Here is an 18,404-nt window from a genome sequence, read left to right as displayed (position 1 = left end):
TTCTAATAATTTTAACATTTGAATTGCTTTTGTTTTTTTGTCTGCTGTTAGGCATCAAGTTGATGTTTTTGTGGAGCGTTCTGTTGCAGCTAAAAGATTTCTTTTCAATAGTAATAGTAAGCTCAGTATGTATGAAATGAGAATTGTTTTTGTTTTGTGAATTAAGTTACATAATTTATCCTCATGTCTGCATTTCCTCAACCTTTTCTTTATTAAAAAAAAAAGTTTCACATTTGTCATCCTCTTGTCTTTGGGTACAGTAGAAGTTTAAGTGAAATGTTAAATGCTACCGTTAGTATGGTAACTCTTTGATTTAAGACTCAACATGTTATGTAATTACAAAATAACTGTTATTTTGTTTGTTTTGTAGGAGAATATTAAAAAGTGAGCCACCTTATCCACAAGAAATGAGTGCACTGTCTAAGGATATAATTCAGCGTCTTTTGATGAAAGACCCCAAGAAGAGGCTAGGTTGTGGTCCCACTGATGCTGATGAAATCAAACAACATCCCTTTTTCCAGGTAAAACAAACAACAAAACTCCCCAGATACCACTTACTCTACGTTAGTGCCTTTGAAATCCAAGTCTAAAGAAATTCTGTTGGTTTTTTAACAGAATAGCTTAGAAGCATGTTAATTGCATGAATAATTGCATTGAAGTTAGTAAGAATATCCCAAGTGCTTATGTATATGGATTTTGTGCATAGGCACAAGAAAGGCATGGGTGACTCTTAATATATTCTGTTTCTAGCAGTTACTCGAAGCAGCCAAAAGACACATTACTTAAACCCGAAGGTTTAATGGAATACACTTAAATTATATGTTGTGTGTTGTTTTTTTAAAAGAAAGTTTTGCCACTAAAATTATTAGTAAAACTTTTATATTGATAAAACTCACCATTAGTGATAAATGCCTCTTCTGTATTTTCCTTTGCCTAATTAACTCTTTAGTCTTGTTTAGTAGATTTTAATTCTGTTCAGATTTCAGTGTATTAACATTTGGTTTCAACCAGTGATGAAGATTGGATTTCTGTACATCATCTGTACTGTTCCATCTATTGCAGTTAAAATTGTGTCCTTTCTTTGAAAACAGACTAAGTATGTATTTCCAGTGCTTCTGAAGTGAAGTATATTTTTAATTAGTACAAATTTTGAACTCTTTAAAGTTGGTAGTATAAATTAAACCTTTCAAATAAATAGTTTCGATTTAATTATCATAACATTCAGCATGGACAATATCTTGGCTTTTTAACTTCTAAACTTCTTCTCATCCCTTCTGTATTTCCTTCCTCTTACAAGAGAGTCTGACAAAGTAGAGTTAAACTTCCTTTATTCACTGGGGGCGGGGTGGGGGGGGTGTTAGGTATGTTTTTTTCCTCATACAACACTTTCTAACCTTGACTTCATTTCAGTTCCACTCCTTTACAGTAGTAGGGCTATTTTCTCATAACTACCATATCTATGCTTCCTACTTCTAGCCATGCATTTAAGTAAGAACCCAGAGGCATTATGCTCTCAGGGCTCTGGAAGCTGAGATAGTAATTAAGCATAGAAATCAGCAATGAAAAGATGAAGATACTGCATGCATGCATGCACTGTGGCTTACAAAAATATACATGTTGTTTCCTCTGAAATAGAGGAAGAAATTTAAGAGCTGTCACACTAATTGCTTGCTTTATCTCACTGTTAAATTTCCTTGGGTTATTTTTTGGTTTGGGTTTTTTTTGTGTTTTGTTTTTTTTTTTCTTCTTTTAAAAACTGGATTCTATCTACTTACAAATAAGTATGATACTTCTTGCATTTACCTAAGCAAATTAGTACAGCATGATTTAAATGCTTTTCATATGCCTGTGGAAAATAGCAAATGGACTTAGGATTGTTTGTTTCCAGATAAGTCTCTCTTTCCAATATCTGTTTCTGGTAAATTTTCATTTAATTCAAAATTATTTTCCTGTTACTGGTTTAGAATATGAATTGGGATGATTTAGCTGCCAAAAAAGTATCAGCTCCATTTAAACCGGTAATCAGAGATGAATTGGATGTCAGTAATTTTGCAGAAGAGTTTACAGAAATGGATCCGACATATTCTCCTGCAGCAACCCCTCAGACTTCAGAAAGAATATTTCAGGTATTTTAAGAATTCACATTAACTAAAAAAAAAAAAAAAATCTTGAACAATTCCACAGGTATAGCTAGCTTTCTTCCCTTGTCTTCTATGTTGTAGGGAATTAATTATGTAATTTCCGATCCCAGTTCCCAGGGCTGTGTGTTCAGCAACTGCAAAATGAGAAAGGTGGAAACAGTCCTACTGCAAGCATAAAATTACATGTGTCTCCATTCCCAGCTGAATGTCCTACCTGCTGGGCAGAAGGCAATCTGTCCTTTATTGATTATTCATACCTTATGAGTCTTGTCATTGTGACTCCATCAGCCTGGGCTACCAGCTTCATCAACAGCAATGTAGTTTGCCCATGTCCACATTATGCTCTAGTTGAGATAGGAGCTAACTGCAGAGTTGAAAGGAGGTCTTCCATGTCCTTTTAGAGTGCGCTAATTGCTAGACTACTCTATACAGATCAGTAGCAAAGCTTTGCTTACCATGCTGTCCTTCATGCTTTTAAAGAATGATTCCTTCTTGGACTACACAGTCTGGATGTCAAATGGGCAGAAACAGCCCATGTGCAGCCTTGAACATAGTACCAAAGCTGCGGAGGTCAACAGCCGTTCAGATTGCTGTCTCTCCTCCCCGTTCTTGTGGTTTGTTGTTTTTTATTGGCTGTTCTTGATCTGCTTAGTGTAGAGGAATATAGCATCATATTTTGGAAGCTGTTAGGTTTGTAGTGACAGTAGCAAGCAATTTATGCGTGTCATAATATGGTCTGTTTCATCCTGCAACGGTAGTCACCGCTGTTCTTGTTACGATACTCAAACTGGGTGCATCATTAATATGAAGTTTTGCCATTCAAAATGGTTTGATGCTTACATCACAACGTAAGAACTATCTCATGCCTTAGCTTAAAGGTGATCTGGGAAGCTGGCTGGTTTGAAGTATGAGCCTTTATCACTATTGCAAAACAATTGAAGCTGAGCCAGATTGTTATCATTGTTTACCAGAATTTTTGTATTATTATTGTTTCATCTATAACTGTGGAGAATCATATAACTAATTCCAGGAGGATATCTGTTCACATTGAACAGAGTAGTATCTACCCATCAATGAACCAGTTACTGTTTCTGTATTATGTTATGAAAATTCTAGTTTCTTTGAAAAATTCTTCTGAAACTTCTAATGTTTTGTACACAGTATGATATTTTGTGTGCAACAATTTCAAGCCATGCCCTTTTCTGATGTCTTATATTTCATAGGGATATTCTTTCGTTGCACCTTCTATTTTGTTTAAACGCAATGCAGCTACAGTAGATCCTCTTCAGTTTTATATGGGGGATGAGCGGCCTGGAACTACAACTATTGCCAGAAGTGCTATGATGAAGGTAATAATAATATAGAAAGCTGAATTAATTTGGTTAACTTTGAACTGCATAAAAATTTCAAAGCAGCAATCACAAGCTAGGCTACAGATTACAAAGTAGTCATCATTCATTTATCTGTTCTCCATAATGGCTCCTCAGATGATCCAACCATATAATTTGCATGTGGTACTGTTAAGAAGTGGTTGAAGTTTAATCTGAAAAATGAGATAATTGTCTAGTTTTCCAGAAGACTAAAATATAGTAGTAATAGTAATTTGACTCCTGATAGTTTTTATTCAGCCAACCATTGTAGATATTTTTGGAGCTACTTCAATTATATCAGAATTCCTTCTGTGATGTATTTGCCCAAAAGTATGTATAGTTGTGTGAAGCCTTCTAAGAACACATACTATTGTGATGTCTTCAAATGAGCACGTAGTTTTGTGGATAAATGTATGTATATCTTTGATCCTGTTTGTCTGAATATTTTGTATCTTAAGCTATTGTAGTAGTAATGATTTATTTAGTGATTATGTTTGTTTAACGTAACGTAACGTTTACTCTCTGATTGTTAGAATAAAGTTTATGCAGTTTATTAAATAGAAGTTAAGATATTTTATCAAAAAGAGAGCTCTTTTACAATCTTAAATGTAGATGGAAAATTCTCACAAAAATTTACTCTTTGTCTTTGAATGTGTATACTAAAAGTATTCTGCAGAACTAAATACAGACAGTTTCCTAACAGGACTCTCCATTTTATCATCATTATGAACTGGATCTGAAAGAGAAACCATTGGGAGAAGGAAGTTTTTCCATATGTCGAAAGTGCTTACACAAGAAAACTAGCCAAGAGTATGCAGTAAAAATAATTAGCAAAAGGTATAAATATTCTATAAGACAATAAAAATATTTTCTTTGCTTACTGTCACCAATGGAATAGAATAATGTTCGCTATATTTTGGGAAGTGGAAAAATACATTTAAAATCATTTCCTAGTTGAAGAATCTACAGAAACCATATAGTAACCTTATGACCTTTAAAAGATGCTGAGAGTCTTTTGAGACAAAGTGTTATTCTTGTTGGGGAGGACACAAGAAGAAACCTAAAGAGTACTTTTCTGGTTCCTAGTTGTATTCTACCCTAATTTCCCTAATTTTGCTCCTAGCCAGAGTAGGGTATAAGGCCCTCCTGTCTTTAGACCTAAGTGAACTGAATGTAGGCTTATGCTAACTCCCTTTCCTAAGCAGCCCAATTGATTGCCTAGGAAATTGCTTTTAAGAAAGATCTGTAATGTGGATTGCCTCAGATCTAATTGAGAGAGAGAGTGTGTGTGTGTGTATGTGTATATAAAAAATGGAATTAGACTATGGAGTTGTTTAAGTTACATCTTGTTTCGTGGATGTTCTGAAGAGAACACCACAGTGGAGGCAGCTGACTTGCTTTGTACATGGGGACCATCTGGTCCTCTTCCAGAATAGATACCTCTGGCAGTGTCTGCACAGAGAAGAATGAAGATAAGGCATTCCTTGAGGGGTGGATGGATTTTTAGCTTCATTTTGCAGTATTCATTAGTAAATATGTCCCTAGTGTGTTGTAGAATGCTGGCAGGAAAGGGAAAGTGTAAAAGTTCTGCTATCAGAATGATAGTCCACAGTGATCTCTTCTCCAAGACATTTGGCTGTACCTCTGTTTTTCCAGACTCTAGAAGTAACTGTCCACCTTAAGTGTTTCATCACATGCTTTTTGGATAGGATAAGTTCAAGAATAAGACACATAAATACTGTCTGAGTCAGTTTTCTTAGGTCTGCCATGATTAATGAAGGCCTACTCAAACCTATTAGTGGAGTCTCAATGACCAGGCACTAGCATTGGGATTCAGTAAGTTAAACATAGGCATCTACGTAGTGCCATCTGTTGGTGTCCTCTCTGTCCTTCAGTTCCCATCAGTCTTGCGACTACTACCTTTATGTAGATATCGTCATGGCTGATGTCTTCCAGGCTTTCCTATGCTTAGGCCACCAAATCCTACTCTAGGTATGCATTTTACAGTGAACTAATTCACCCTGTAAGTCATTAACTAGAATTTCACTCATTATAATGAGGCCTTAGACAAGTAGTATGCAATAGACACCTAAATTGGGTATTTTAATCTGGAAATCTCTGCCTTGTGTCTACATTCAAATTTTTTTTTTCTGTGGTGCATGCAGAGCTGCAGAGGAGTAGTCCCATCTCATCTTAAGCTAATGGATTTTTTTTGTTTCTGGATAACAGTGAGCAAACTAGTATTGACTTTTCCCATAGAACTAAACTTTTAGGGATTACATCCCTAAATGACATTACTCACAGGTTCTTTTGCTCTTTCTCCTTCATCTTGGTGGAGCAGGCTAAATGAAGGTAAGAAGTGGTCTGTATACAGAGATGTTTTTGGGATTGCAGGCTGTGAGCAGACTTGGAACATGTTTGTATAGTTTTTAGAGGTAGCAGTTAAACCAGCACTCGGAATGACGGGACACAAATGTGCCCTGAATTAAGAAACTGTTAAAACTGTAAATAATATTGCTCTGAGGACCACAGTAGTAATTCTTGCTAAAAGGAAAAGTAGCTACTTGTTAGTAACTTCACTGCCTCAAAGTCAGACAGCATTTCACTCCTACCTATCAAAGGTGCCAAAAAAAGTGAATCCCACACCTTTTCATGATACTGAGGTGAAAGCTCAGATCAAGAATTCCTCTGTGGTGTTGCTTTGTTAGTAGTGCTGGACCTGCCTCCATCCAACAATTTGAGGTTTTTCTGTGTGTCTGAGGGCAAATGAAACAGTGGAGTCCTGTAAACTTCCTTGAGTTACTGTTTTAGAGCTTCCCATTTGTTTTCATGGTATTGTGTGTTTAAAATCGGAGATGGTAACTATTTATAGAGGGGAAATAGTCAGAAAAGTCCATGCACAAATTTCAAAGGTTTATGTTTATGATACTGAACTTCTTCATCTGTTTCCTAGGTCCATCTTCTCCTGATAGTAGTTTAAGGGGAAAGACTATCTGAGTCAGTTTTTTAATTTCTTAAGGACCTGAAATCACTTTCAGTTTAAACAACAACATCAGCAGAGATGGAGGTGGAACAGCTTAGTTTACTTGCTGATTTATATGATGTTGCAGAAAAACAGAATTCTCTTGCACAAAATTCTCATCATGGTTCTGGTCCTAATTGCAGGGGGTTGGGGTAACCAAAAATTAAGAACGCATGTGGTGAGAGAGGTTCTCTCTGTGTTATCCATAAGGCTACTCTCTAAGTCAGTATAGGATTAGCCTTTCTTGGAGAGACTTTTGGCAAAAATTTTCAGGCATTATTTGCCCAAAATAAATCAACACATGTATTAAGTGGAAAAGAAAATATTCTGCTCTGTTCCCATTCACATAGTTTTTATAATATTCAGCGTTTCCTTTTTTTGGGCTATAGATTTCAGTCTTGAAATAGAACTTCTGTGATCATTTTTGCTCTGGAGCTAGTCTCTTCTTATCTCTTCCATTTCAGATTTTTACAATGCCTGGTTTAGGGGGTGGTTTGTATAACACAGCTCATATATAGATGATGGTACTCCTTTCCGCGCCCCCCCCCCAGTAGGAGCTCATAGTTTCCATACAGCTTATCTCCTATAAGAATGTAAAAAGATTGGACCAATAATTTAAGTCTTCAAGATAAAGATGAACTAACAAATATTTGTAGGAACAGAGGTGAAGTCAAAATGCCCTGGACTAAGGGAAAGGTTTGTTTCAGATAGAAACTATTCTATAATACCATTTCAGCTTTTGCTGTAGCAAGTTGTAGTTGTGTCAGAAACATTGCGTGATTTGGGTGTGGTTTTTTTGATGTCCTATCTTGCAGGGTTATATGGGGAGTTTTGCTCAGCTTACTTTGAATATGCTTTTAATTGTGTTCAAGTGGTTGTAATATTGAAAAATCTGGATTGCAAGCAATTAAAAAAAATAGGAGTGTCACTTTGAATGTGCAATTTGCTCAGTAAAATTGGTACAAAATGACTGCTTAATTTTTCCAGAATGGAAGCCAACACCCAGAGGGAAATAACAGCTCTGAAACTCTGCGAAGGACACCCAAACGTAGTGAAGTTACATGAAGTTTATCATGACCAGGTATTTTGAAGAAACTATAACCAGCACTTGCCAAACACACTGCCATGTGTTTTCTCAAGAACTTTTAAGAGTTAAGCATACTGTTACTGTGGAGGCCGCTATTTTCCTAGCGCTTTTGTCTAGTCAGTATAGAAGATGAAGCAGAAGTTCTGCATTCAAGGGAACTTGCAGTTACTCTAGCAAATCAGAAAAGTGTTTGGAAGAATTAGAGGCCTGGATTCCATTTCTCCTTTTGTCCTCGGTCGACTTTGTTAATCATCATACAGTATGTTCATGACCAGTTTCCATATCTATGATACTGAGATACCTAATCACCTTCCCTCGGGGTTGTCATGAATCTTAAAATAGTATTTGTGAAATAGTTTGGAAGTCTTGCATATGAAGATTACATAGCTAGTGTTTTTTTCTTACATATTAGTAACTTAATGGAGATAACCAAATAGCTTGCTAAATTGCTGAATGTGAAAGTAGAGCCTCCATCTGAAAATATATTGACATCAGTTTAGAATTTATTTAGAGATGTTAATTGTCTTTTTCCTTAGTGTAATGCAAGCTCCACAGCATGTAATAAGCCATAATTTGATCTAACTGGGAGGTTGGCCCTGGTTTGAGTTGGGGGTTTGGACCGCATGTCCTGCAGAGGTCCCTTCCAATCTCTAATCTACTCTGTGATTCTAGTCTACGATTTTGTAACGGAACATGGGCTCTCTTGCTTCTCCCACATATCCCAGTCTAGCCCCATCATGCTGTTTATACAAGGACCAGCAGAGGTGCTCATATGGAGTACTTCTAAATGAGTTGAGAGGATGAAAAATCTTACTGTAATCTTTAATGAATGCCTTTTTTTGCTTTTATTGCCTTTATCAGACTAGCACCTAGCTCATGAATGAATGTTGATTTGTAATGTTACATTTCTAACATTCCATATTTTTCTTTATTATTTCAGCTTCACACATTTCTAGTCATGGAATTACTGAAGGGAGGAGAATTGCTTGAACGTATTCAGAAAAAGAAACATTTCAGTGAGACTGAAGCCAGTCACATTATGCGCAGACTTGTTTCGGCAGTGAGCCATATGCACGATGTAGGAGTAGTCCATAGAGATCTGAAACCTGAGGTATAGTGACTTGCTTGTGTATGTTTAGACATTAAGTTATTACATACCTGGAATGTGACTTATTTCTGTTGCTCCAGCTTTTTCTACTTCTGTATTTCTAATAAAATATTACCACATTTACTTAGCAAATTCTGTAGATATTTTTCTGTTCATAGGTAAAAGTAACTGTTAGGAAACACTTTTGATTTTTGTAAGCAATTTACGCTCATTCAAAAACAATCTTTGCCTATTTGGGCACAGTTTTACTAGTAGTAAGTATGTATTTGTTCTATGAAACAGTTCACAAGCAGAGCTAGGTCGCTTGGGTACTTTGCCTGTACACTTCCACCTTTTGTTTGATCTTAATTCCCTCGGTAGGGCTTCTTTTGGAGGTAACTGCAACACCCTTGCACTGTCTTCTGTCCCAATTAAAGACAAAATGAACCACAAACTAATGCAGCCAGCTAATAAAGATGTGTGATTTGAGCTCAGTGAGTTTAGCAGTTTCTCTAAGGAAACGATTATTTAATATATATTTTTCAGTAATTAATTGTTCCGGTATTTTTATTGTGGAGCAACATCTTGCCTTCCAGACAATTGTTTACCATGGTAAGGTTGACCACTGGCTTCGTTCTGCTTCCTGGAGCCAATATTTCTCCTTTTTCTTTGCCAGCAATGGGCTTGGATATGTGTTAGTTTTCTTTAGCCTAAAAATAGTGTAAATTGATGTTTGTTCATCCAATAAGGATGTTATATTGTATTGGTGATTACAGTCATCGTACCTCAGGAAAGAGCTACTCCTTTTGTATGTGGAGTTTAAAATGATCCACCATTCCTATCAATGTTTCATCCTTTTGTAACATACCTTCTGATATATTAAAAACTTGCTTCTTTTATAGTAGTTCCAATTCAACAGGTAAAGAAGTCTGCTAGGTGTTGGTATTAAACTGAATTTGAAAATCAGTCCAAACTCTGTACTAAAAAACCCAATTAAATAAAGAAGGACTATTGTGAAATTCTAATGTGTCAGTTGAAAATAGGACTTGGAAAAAGTTTCTCTGCTGATATCATCAAGGAAAGAAAACAGCTTTTGAAACAATTTACTATTAAAAGGATGAAACCCAGAAATCTTTTCTCTCTTCCTATTCTCATCATTTCAGTTATATTACCATCTTGAATATAAAGGCCAGATTCTTTAAAGCAGAACTTCAGCTGCATGGTAAATTAGGCAGTCTTCAATTCTGCATGATGTACAAGAACAGAAGTCTGGGAAGTCCAAGTAATGAAGGGTTAGCAAACAGCTTGCAGAATGCATTGCCTCCACAAAGTTGGACTTAACCAGCCTGTCTCCTTCCTGCTTGTTGTTTTGAAAGTTACTATTTTAGGTTCAGACATGAACTTAATATGGGATATGCAGGCTTCCCAATATAGATGTGGTTAGTCCACCTTTCTGTAAAAAGATATATAGGAAATTTTGTTGCTTTTCTAACAATTCCAGTCAGATTTGTTTGTTCAACTTTGACATCTACTGTGATACTGATAAGCGTATTTTAAAAAATGTGTCTGGTTACATGTCACTAAGGATAAGGTTTTTTTTAATTGCATGGACTGGAAGACTCTTTTGTTTAAGCAATAGTAATTAGATTGTGTCTATTGCTCTGCAAGATAGAGGAAAAATCGTGGACAGATTCACAGAAATAAAGAATTTGGGTAGCATATGTGACCATTTCGAGTCTCTTAGTAGAGGATTTGAGGACTATTTCTGGGAAGGGAAGTGATCATTAATCTGTAAACTGGGTTCTAAAGATACTAGAAAAAAACATACCAAGACAGAGATAATGTTGTTCATATATCCTTAAAATATATGTGGAATAGAGCTTTAAGTGTAGGTTTTTGTGAAACACACTTTGTTCACCTAATCAACAAAACAGTCTGAACCCAACTTAGGACATTTGGACTATACCTTTCTTTCTCTACATAACCAATTTTGTTTTCCTCCTAACAAAAGGAGATCTCTCTTTAAACCAATGTTACTGCAGTTCTTCATTTACTTATTGGCTATATAACATCACCATAGAAAAAAAGATTATTGTATTAATCACCCTCATTGAATTAATAACTTTGTGAAATAGGCTTCATTCAGATCAATTTTGTGCAACATTTTAATTGAAAACCTGACTTTTCTGATTGTGCATTAAGCTATAAAAGCAGTACAGAATGCAAAAATACTATTTTGTAGCAGCTATTCTCTTTTATCCTTAATGAATGCTCTCAAGTTCTCTTTATTGTTTTTTCCCCTTCTTAGTGAGTTTGAAATTAATTATTTTGTGTTGAGTCATTCACCTTTGTAATACAAAATTACATGGGGCTATAGGATTTCTAATATTGAGGCTTTTTCTAGAATTGCATAGGTTAAACAGGGGCAACAGCAAAATTGTGCTGTTCTCTCTTCTCCCAGAAGTTCAAGGGCGGAGTAGAAATCGTTTATAATTCATCTTGTCCTTAGCCAGTTCTCCTAAGACTTAGCTTCACTCTTGTATCTTTCTTGACAAATGTAAATACTCAGGGAAGAGAACAACAGGTTGCCTTTAAATCTTCCTCTGAACTGATAACAACTTGTCTGTCTTTAAGTCCGAGATGCCACATTCCATTCTGTAAAGTTGGAATTCTCAGGGACTACTGTATCAAAGCTTCTTTGCCTTGGTGTAAGTAATAGGCCTGCTGGACTGCTCTGTGGCCTTCAGTGCTTGAATGCCGTTGGTCCCAGGTCTCTTCTGGAAAGCACGTCTATACTGACTTCGAGATCCATGCCAGACAGCAGTCAGTACAACTACCGACCTATTGGTGCACTTTCTATTCCACCATCCTTGCTTTCAAATTATTCTTCTGCATTCCTGTGCTCATGGCAATATGGCTTCAGCGTGTTACCACTTGAGGACCAAAGAGTATTCAGTCACAAGACAAGACATGCAATAAGAGTTCCACACACAAGAAAGCTGTTCTTTTGTCTGAGGAAGAAGGCAATTCTCCATTTATGTTGATGTCTCTGGTTTTTTTCTTGTCAGTGTTCCCCAGATTATTTTCCCTACTGTTCTCTGCTAAATACCCATTTGTATTAATAGTCTCAGACAGAACTAGCCTGACTTGCAGATACACAGGAGGCACATAAGCACATCACATTTTCTTACATCCTAGAGTACTGGTATTTCTGCTTTTCCTTTTTTCCCTGGCCGCTGTGCCCCTTCCCCTTCCCCGCCCCCCCCCCCATTCCCCTTTTCTCTAGGTAATGGGAGGTTTTCTGTAGTAATCAATGTTGGGGAAAAAGTAGCTATTAAGTATTCTAACCAGTTTTCTAACCAGTGCTGGTATTGATTTTGTCTTTGTTTTTCAGAATTTATTGTTTACAGATGAAACTGATAATTCAGAAATAAAAATAATTGATTTTGGCTTTGCTCGTTTAAAACCACCTGATAATCAGCCTCTTAAGACTCCATGCTTTACTCTTCATTATGCTGCCCCAGAGCTCTTGAATCACAATGGTTATGATGAATCTTGTGATCTGTGGAGTTTGGGGGTCATTTTGGTGAGTGATAGAGGTTTTTAATTGTACCTTTTTGTTGTATGTATTTACTTTTTGTTAAAATGCAAAGGATTTCATGCAATTTCAGACTCTAATTGGGAAGATGCTGAATTCAAATGAAGTTAAAATACCACTGCACAAATAATAGGTTCCAAAGATGTTTTGCAGGGGTGGAGATTTTTTTTTTCTGAACAGTAAATTAAATTCAGCATTTCTGGGAATGGAAAAAATACTTGATACTGTCTAGTTCTTAAAAAGAGATATTTTTGTTAGGAGATTTTACAGGCATCCATATAATCTTCCTACAGTTTCAATTTGGAGAAGGAATCAGCCTGGATTCTGGTTTACAGATAATTAATTTCAATAGCTATAAACTGGATAGAAATACCATTGTGTTTTGTTTATAGTTTCCTGAAACTTATTAAAGTTTTTCCTAAGAAGGACTCCAGAGAGAGTCTTGCATATTTTAAATTTTCTATAACCTTGAAGTTAATGCTAGTCAGAGTTTTGTTGTATAACACTGATGATGCAAACAACACTCCCTATTTAGTAATAGCATTGTCAATAAATATTCTGGGTTTGTTAATACTGCTTTTGTTTTGATGACAGTATACAATGCTGTCGGGACAGGTACCATTTCAGTCTCAAGACAAAAGTTTAACATGTACCAGTGCATTGGAAATTATGAAGAAAATAAAAAAGGGAGAATTTTCCTTTGAAGGAGAAGCTTGGAAAAATGTTTCTGAAGAGGCTAAAGAGTTAATTCAAGGTATGTATTCACAAATATTTCATGTACCTTTATATTTTTGGCTAAAGAGTTAATTCAAGGTATGTATTCACAAATATTTCATGTACCTTATATTTTTATCTCAAAAGATAAAATTTAGAGAACTATCCAGTATCTGGATGCTGTGATCAGCGTCAGAGTGCCTAACCTGACAGAGTAGTATCCACAGCTTGAGCTATGTATTGACCCCTAATACAAGTTGTGGGTGAAAGTGGACACATTAGAATGGCATTACAAATTGCTTGCATGCCTAGCAGAAAGCTTTCTAATGCAGTGAGATGCTGATGGAAGGGTAGCGGGGTTAGAAGTAACTGAAATGCTTCAGAAAAAGTGAAGTCACTCTTTTAAAACATATTATAAAGCAGAGTTTTTCTTTTACATTAGTTTTGCTTTTGTAAAAACACCAGGTTATGAGATAAATGTTGTAAGCTGAGCTTTTGCAGAAAATAAATATATTGCTATAATTCTTCTCCTTGGATTGTTTTGGAATGTGTACCAAGACTTCTGTATTTCTGAGCTGCTTCATTCACATTTGCCATAGTATGATTTCCCTTAAGCTTTTGAGCATCTCATTGTGTTTTCAGCATGAGGTAGATACCAATCTTCATTCTACTGAGATGGAGTTCTGAATTTTTGTAGAAGCAGGCTTCTGAGGAATTTTTCTGCCAAAAATGTAGGCATCTCCAGATTTTCAGTGGATCATGCAGAGAATCTGAGGCTTACTCTCCTGAACTTCATCCTAGTCGGGTTTTAAGTGAAGGAATCATTTGGTAATTCTGAGTTCCTGTGAAAAGAGATATGAGTTATCAGACAGTTAAACAGCAACTTCTTGCATTTAATGATTTTTCTGGAGAGGATGATAGTATGACATTGTGTGAGCCTTATCTAGGATAAATATTGTTATGCCTGGGATAAATGTTGTCATTAGTTATCAAAGCAATGTATGAGATTTTCTTAAAAAATAATTGCGTTTTCTAGTAAAAGAATGGAAATAGCTCACAGTTTAAGAGAATGTGATATGTTTCTATTAGGACTTCTAACAGTGGATCCAAACAAAAGAATTAAAATGTCCAGCCTGAGATACAACGAATGGCTTCAGGATGGCAGCCAGCTGTCATCCAATCCTCTAATGACTCCTGATAACTTAGGTTCTTCAGGAGCTGCGGTGCATACATACGTCAAAGCCACTTTTCATGTAAGTTCTAAGAAATCTTATGTCCTAAATTTTGTAATGTGTTAATCTATATTTTTGTATGTTTTCTCTTAATTAAAAATATATGTTTGTCCTTATAACTCCGTGATTGGAGGAAAAAATTGCAGCTATAAGCATACCTAACATCTTCAAGTGAGTACAGTGAAAACATGAATGATGAGACAAGAATTAATTTCTTGAAGACGCTCATACTAATGGGGCTTGGGGGACCGAGGGACAACTGTTCATGAAATGGCTATTATAAATATTCTGTTTCTTAGAGAAATCTATTAAAAGGTCTTCAAACTTTATTTAAAAAAAAAAAAAAGAAGAAACTTTCTATTTAATATAAGTAACTGTGTGATTTTTTTGTCCTTATGGCTACAAAAGCAAGGTAAAATTCCTGGAACATATCTAGTTCATGTTTTTAATATCATAGATACTTTTTTAATGGACTTGCTTGTCTACCACTTTATATTTACTAAAAACATTTGAACTGCAACTGTATTATACAACCATAGTGTTCATTCTCATGATTTCTTCCACAGAGAGTAAACAGAAATTGAGCAGATTTATGTTGAAATATTTGTATTCTCTTATTACCAAGAAGAGAAAAATAAAGGAATTGTTACTTGGAGAGGTCCCAATAATGCAGCGTAATATGGGCTGGAAGAAAAACTGTAATTTAACTAAGTGTGGTTTCTGAAAATGTAGTCTTAAATAGGTTTAAGGCTTAATAAAACATACTTCTAAATTAAAAAGAACAAGGTGGGAAAGATGCCAATTAATAATGTTATGTATTGGCTTTTAAATACATGTAAAGGCTAGTAAAGTTATTGTTACAGCTATAGTAAGAATTAGTGGATCTGTCAAGATACTACAATTTATCTTATGACTTACCATAGAACATTCACAATCAATTACGAGCCATAGAATGTCTTAGACCTCTTGAAAAAGCTTAGCATTACCTTTTTATTTTTAAACAGGCCTTTAACAAGTACAAAAGGGAAGGATTTTGTCTCCAGAACGTTGACAAGGCACCTCTTGCAAAGAGAAGGAAAATGAAAAAAACAAGTACAAGCACAGAGACACGTAGCAGCTCCAGTGAAAGTTCACATTCTTCTTCCTCCCATTCTCATGGTAAAACTACACCTACAAAGACACTGCAGTCAACAAACCCTACAGACAGCAATAACCCAGAAACCATCTTCCAGTTCTCTGACTGAAAAGCAGAGAATATCTTATCTTGAAGATTTAAGTGATTATAGACTTGGTAGTACCTATATTGTCTTCTCCCACCGTCCCTCCCTGTGGCTTACAGGCTACAGGAATATGTCTGTCGCTTTAAAAATGTATTTCAGTCATAACTTTTTAGCTTTGTATATCAATACATTTCTTTTTAGCATTAAGTTTGGTATCACTGGTTATGGTATAATATACTATTATACAACCAACATTTTATTCTCTTAGGGCTAAATTACTAGTGTGCAGTCAAGCTCAAGGTAAGGAGCTGTGCTGCTCATGGTACAGCTTGGAGGAAGACTATTCCTCAGTGTCAGAATCTTCCTCGCAGTTTCTTCCCCACTGTTCAATGAAAGGAAAGCTCTGTAACACTTGGATCTTCTGCTTTTACCCAGCTCTGTGAAGAATGTCATAGAATTTGATCTTTCATGCATGTAAGGAATCATTGGTACAATGCATCAAAGCAGTATAGTAATTTTAAGGCCTTTTAAATTTGTGGTTACATTCTATCCCGTTTATTTGAAATTTAAGAGCAAAATGAGGCGTTATGGAACTCTTACGTTGTTTTTAAAAGTAACTCCATATATCTTGTTCTAAACAACTGGGAATAGAAGTCTTAGCTTTTTTTTTTTAATTTATTTAATTTTTAAAAACACACCTAGGTTAAAAAAAGTCTGATAAGGTGAGGTGTCTAGTACTGTGATACAATAATTTTAATTTCTACTTTTTGAAGTTACAAACTTTTAAAATGTTTTACAGATTCTGAAATGTAATGCTATAAGAGAAATTTAAATTTCATATTGAATGCTTTGGAAAATGGTCACATGTTAAAATATCTATTTCAAGAATGAATTATAATTTATATTTTCGTTTTATATTTACACAATAACTTTAAAATACTAAGTGTTTTTTAAAGGTGCAAAAACTCCAGCTTCAACATTTGTTATTATAGGGTCCATACAAATTGTATACCAAGCTATTTGAATTTTGTGTTGTGCAAATACGGCTGTTTAATAGTGACTGTAAAATACTAGAATATATGTTTTCTTTTTTGCACTTTATAACATCAAAAGGAGATGTTTTATTATAAAGTGTACTCCAATCTCTCTTCTTACAAGGTGCTGAGCACTGTTTTACTGGGTTGAATGACCTGGAATCCACCTTATTTGGTGGTTGTGGTCATTGTGAAGGAGAATTCTGTCCTGTGCAGGAGTGAATCCCTGTATATTATCCGCTGTTTTCATTCCTTACTTTAAGCTGCAGAGCTCTTTCTATCTTGCTTTTACATTGTATATAACAAATACTAGACCTGGGCACCTTGTGTAGTGTAGATGTTAACAACTTATGCACTGGGAATACTAAAGGGAAATTATATTGAACACTGTGCTTCACAACTTGTTCACTGTGGTGTTCTACAGTGAAGTATTTCCTACTGTGATAGTATAGTATGTACATAACTGTTTGGAATCATAAATGTGACTTACAGAAACATCAGCATAAACTTTTAAATCAGCATATTTTATAAATTTATGGAGAGCTCTTTTATTGCTCATATTCTCAATGACTAGGGGTAACTTAAGTGCTAAAGATGACTCCAGTTTAGCAAATGCTTACAAGTGTAAGTTTCCACTGAAGTCAGAGAGTCTCCTTGTGTAAAGTTAATCATATGCCTAAATTTCTGTGATGGAAGACTAATTGACTGGGGGATTTTGTTAACAGCTTGCTCTATCTTAAAGTAACCTTAATCCAAATCCTATGCAAAAAAGGTTATAGGAATTGTTTATATCAGCGGTTTTATTTATAGAATTATATCAGATATCAGTATTGACAAATACAATACATCCATGTTTACAGGGATTGTGTGTATCAAAACAAGGCTTTGAAGCCCAACATGTTTGTTCTGTGTTTCTTTAATATTAATAATGGCATTCTGAGGTTTTGGAATTGCTCATGTGAAATAGTTTACTACTTTCTTGATGTGAATGTCAACAGTAATTGCAGCATTAATTTCAGGTTGATGTGAATATTGAGATTTGCACTGTTTATGTAGAAGTAGTATATTTAAAGATCAGTATATGTGCTAATAACACAACCAAGATTAAGTGGCCAATGTTAAAATACTGAAAAGTAATTGTCAATGTAATATATTCAGGTTTGCTTTCTGAATGCTCTTTGGAAGTAATCTCAATAGTGAACATGGCTCATTTGTAAAAGAATACTGTCCTGCTCCCCAATAAACTTGCTGTAAATACAACAAACAATCCACCATGAATACTTGTTATGCAGACAGTACAAGTAGATTGGGAGGTTGGAGAACAGGTTGCTTGTAAAGTTTGCACTTAGAGCTGAGTTCTTGGAGTTTGTTGTCTTCAGGGTGAGGACAACAAAAAAACAATTTTTGGGTTGATCCTTTTGGATACCAGGTGGATTTGGAATATTGTGACCCAGCTGAAATAAATTCTTAAAGTTAGGAACGCGGTGCAGTTGTTTCCCTGTTGGGAAGTTTAAACTTTTGCTTGACAAACTGATGAAACGAGAAAAAAGAATGCTTGCACAAGATACTAAATGCTAGAGATAATGGCTGTATCGTCAAGAGTTTTTTTCACACAGGTTTTGAGAGACTGTTGTGAGACTGAAATTATGAGAATGCAACATTTGTATCAAAGACAACCTGTATAGATGAATATTTGTGTCCTCTTTGCTCTAACACTAGTTATTAAATAAGAATTTAAAAACAGGGTGATACTTTTTGGCAGGGGTGAGTACATTTAAGCATCTCCTTGCATGTGGTTTGAACCAGTTACCTGGGGTACCTGAATTCTTTATCACCTCTGACTTTCTGCTGCCTTCAAGTAACAGAGCTCTTGAGGAGGTGTGTTTGGCACTAAGCTGT

The 18,404-nt window shown here is 35.4% G+C and overlaps 1 protein-coding gene across 1 annotated transcript; it reads left to right on the top strand.

The window, feature by feature from the left end:
- Positions 1-369: 369 nt before the first annotated feature.
- On the top strand, positions 370-17,276 carry RPS6KA5 (ribosomal protein S6 kinase, 90kDa, polypeptide 5). Its single transcript, XM_010283673.1, has 10 exons — positions 370-521; positions 1,965-2,126; positions 3,365-3,490; positions 4,215-4,348; positions 7,521-7,614; positions 8,561-8,731; positions 12,102-12,293; positions 12,900-13,059; positions 14,109-14,272; positions 15,256-17,276. The coding sequence occupies exons 1-10, from the start codon at positions 408-410 to the stop codon at positions 15,493-15,495; spliced, it is 1,557 nt and encodes a 518-aa protein (XP_010281975.1). The 5' UTR covers positions 370-407; the 3' UTR covers positions 15,496-17,276.
- The last annotated feature ends 1,128 nt before the right edge of the window (positions 17,277-18,404 follow it).

Source organism: Phaethon lepturus, unplaced genomic scaffold (genome assembly GCF_000687285.1).
Source record: "Phaethon lepturus isolate BGI_N335 unplaced genomic scaffold, ASM68728v1 scaffold12693, whole genome shotgun sequence".
NCBI classification, from domain to species: Eukaryota; Metazoa; Chordata; class Aves; order Phaethontiformes; family Phaethontidae; genus Phaethon; species Phaethon lepturus.
The sequence above is the reverse complement of the archived record's forward strand: the minus strand, read 5'-3'. Positions and strand labels throughout refer to the sequence as shown.